The sequence below is a fragment of the Bombus huntii genome, chromosome 15 (genome assembly GCF_024542735.1).
Source record: "Bombus huntii isolate Logan2020A chromosome 15, iyBomHunt1.1, whole genome shotgun sequence".
NCBI lineage: Eukaryota > Metazoa > Arthropoda > Insecta > Hymenoptera > Apidae > Bombus > Bombus huntii.
This window is the reverse complement of record NC_066252.1, coordinates 10,952,326-10,954,041: the sequence shown is the minus strand read 5'-3', so window position 1 is coordinate 10,954,041 and position 1,716 is coordinate 10,952,326. Positions and strand designations below refer to the sequence as shown.

Sequence of the window (1,716 nt, the reverse complement as noted above, 5' to 3'; positions counted from 1 at the left end):
CTTTCAAATCTCGATTTTCTTTTATTGTCTTATATTATAAATACATAAATACATTTGTCATTGCTTAAAACAAATTATAAAAACAGATCTGTGCAATTCAATATTTATTATAATTTATTACTATAAACAACTCAATTCCTCGTTATATGAACACATCATCTCGTCACTTGGACTCAAAAGTTGTCCAAATAACGTTAACCACAGCGGGTAATGCGACAACAGAGTTATTACAGTATCTTCATCTTCCATATAAATATCCTTTAGCATCCTTAATGTTCCATTTTTAGAATCATCTGTGTGATGTGTAGGTTCTATTTGTAGTAAAATTACAAGGGATTGCATGTTTCTTGGGTAAAGGTCTACAATATCTTTATTTTGTTTTTCACAATGTTTCTTAATGCTTTTTAGAATTGACTGTATAAAATTCACAACTGTAGGAGCATGATCTAACTGTACTAATAATTCCTTTAGGAATGCACATATTAATAAGAAGATACATGAAGATTTAGTGGCAAATCTGAATAATTGATCTATCAAATTTATATTCTCTAAATCATCTATATTGTCATCTTTATTTAAATCGATACACGATGATATGAAATTATTTAATAACGGTTGCTCTATTAATTTGCATTTCTGTGACTTATATATGGTTTCTATGGTTGAAAGTTTGAGGTCTAAATTGGAATTTTCTTGTACAGCATAACATAACAAATATTCACTTTCATCGCAGGTTTCTAATTCTGCTAGTTTTAGTATCGACTTTTCTACGTAACACTTATAGTATGAATCTGTGGATGCCAAGCATATTAAAGCACTGATTAAGGATAATAGATCGTCGCTTGAGTCACAGCTGTCTAAGGTATCATCTGTTAAATATTTCTTTAACAAGCTTTTTAGTAATGTTAAGCTTTGCTTTTCATCTCTGAGTACTTCGAAATTTTGAAGATTGTCATTGATTTTACACCATTCTCGTAGAACTTCCTGAAATAACAATAAATTATGAAATAATACAATAAACTTTTTGTATATACTTTTAAATACAAGATACCCACGATTACATGAAGTCTCACAGTATAACGTTGATATGCCTCCTTTGATACCTTATATGTCAATAGTTTTGTTAAAGATAAACATAGTGCATTCAATATATCGTTAGATGGTAGGAATTTATTCTCTTCTAGTAGTTTCTTATATTCCTTTGAATTTTCTAGATTCTTATTAGCACTTTCACAACTATATAATATTGCTTTCAGGATCTTTTCAGCCATATCTTATTCACATTATTAAATAGAAGGGTGGTGTCGATAAAGATGAAAAAGAAGTAATAAAGATAAAATAAAAGAAATATATATAATCATGAGCCATGCAAAATAATAATTTTCTTAACAGGTAAAATACATATCTATCTGTCAATATACTTACTGAGGTTATATTATTAAATATTATATACAAATCCTGTCGCATTTCTATACAAACACAATTAATTTTACCAATACAAAATGTTAAATTCATTATAAATACTACGACGAATACAATACGTTTTATTTTATTGAAATAAATATTCGATCAACATTGAAATTTTTCGTGGATGACAAGAGTTCCTCAATTACTTTTTCATTATAATGTTCCAAGGTCCAGAACTGATTCGTTTAGCTTGTTAAATTTTATTAATCATATTTCTTAAATTTTTCTTTTCCTCCTTTGATTTTTAAT

At 27.6% G+C, this 1,716-nt stretch overlaps 1 protein-coding gene across 1 annotated transcript; it reads right to left on the bottom strand.

Annotated features, from left to right (window-relative positions):
- Position 1: 1 nt before the first annotated feature.
- On the bottom strand, positions 2–1,574 carry LOC126874129 (uncharacterized). The gene is made up of 3 exons (XM_050635827.1): positions 1,426–1,574; positions 1,056–1,273; positions 2–984 (listed from the first exon to the last, which is right to left on the bottom strand). Exons 2-3 carry the CDS (start codon positions 1,269–1,271, stop codon positions 121–123), a joined length of 1,080 nt encoding a protein of 359 aa, XP_050491784.1. The 5' UTR covers positions 1,272–1,273; positions 1,426–1,574; the 3' UTR covers positions 2–120.
- Positions 1,575–1,716: the final 142 nt, after the last annotated feature.

Coding starts and splice junctions, on each gene's coding strand:
- LOC126874129 (XM_050635827.1), bottom strand. CDS start 1,271: ATGGCTGAAAAGATCCTGAAAGCAATATTATATAGTTGTGAAAGTGCT. Junction 985..1,055: donor CTGTGAGACTTCATGTAATC/GTGGGTATCTTG, acceptor TTGTTATTTCAG/GAAGTTCTACGAGAATGGTG.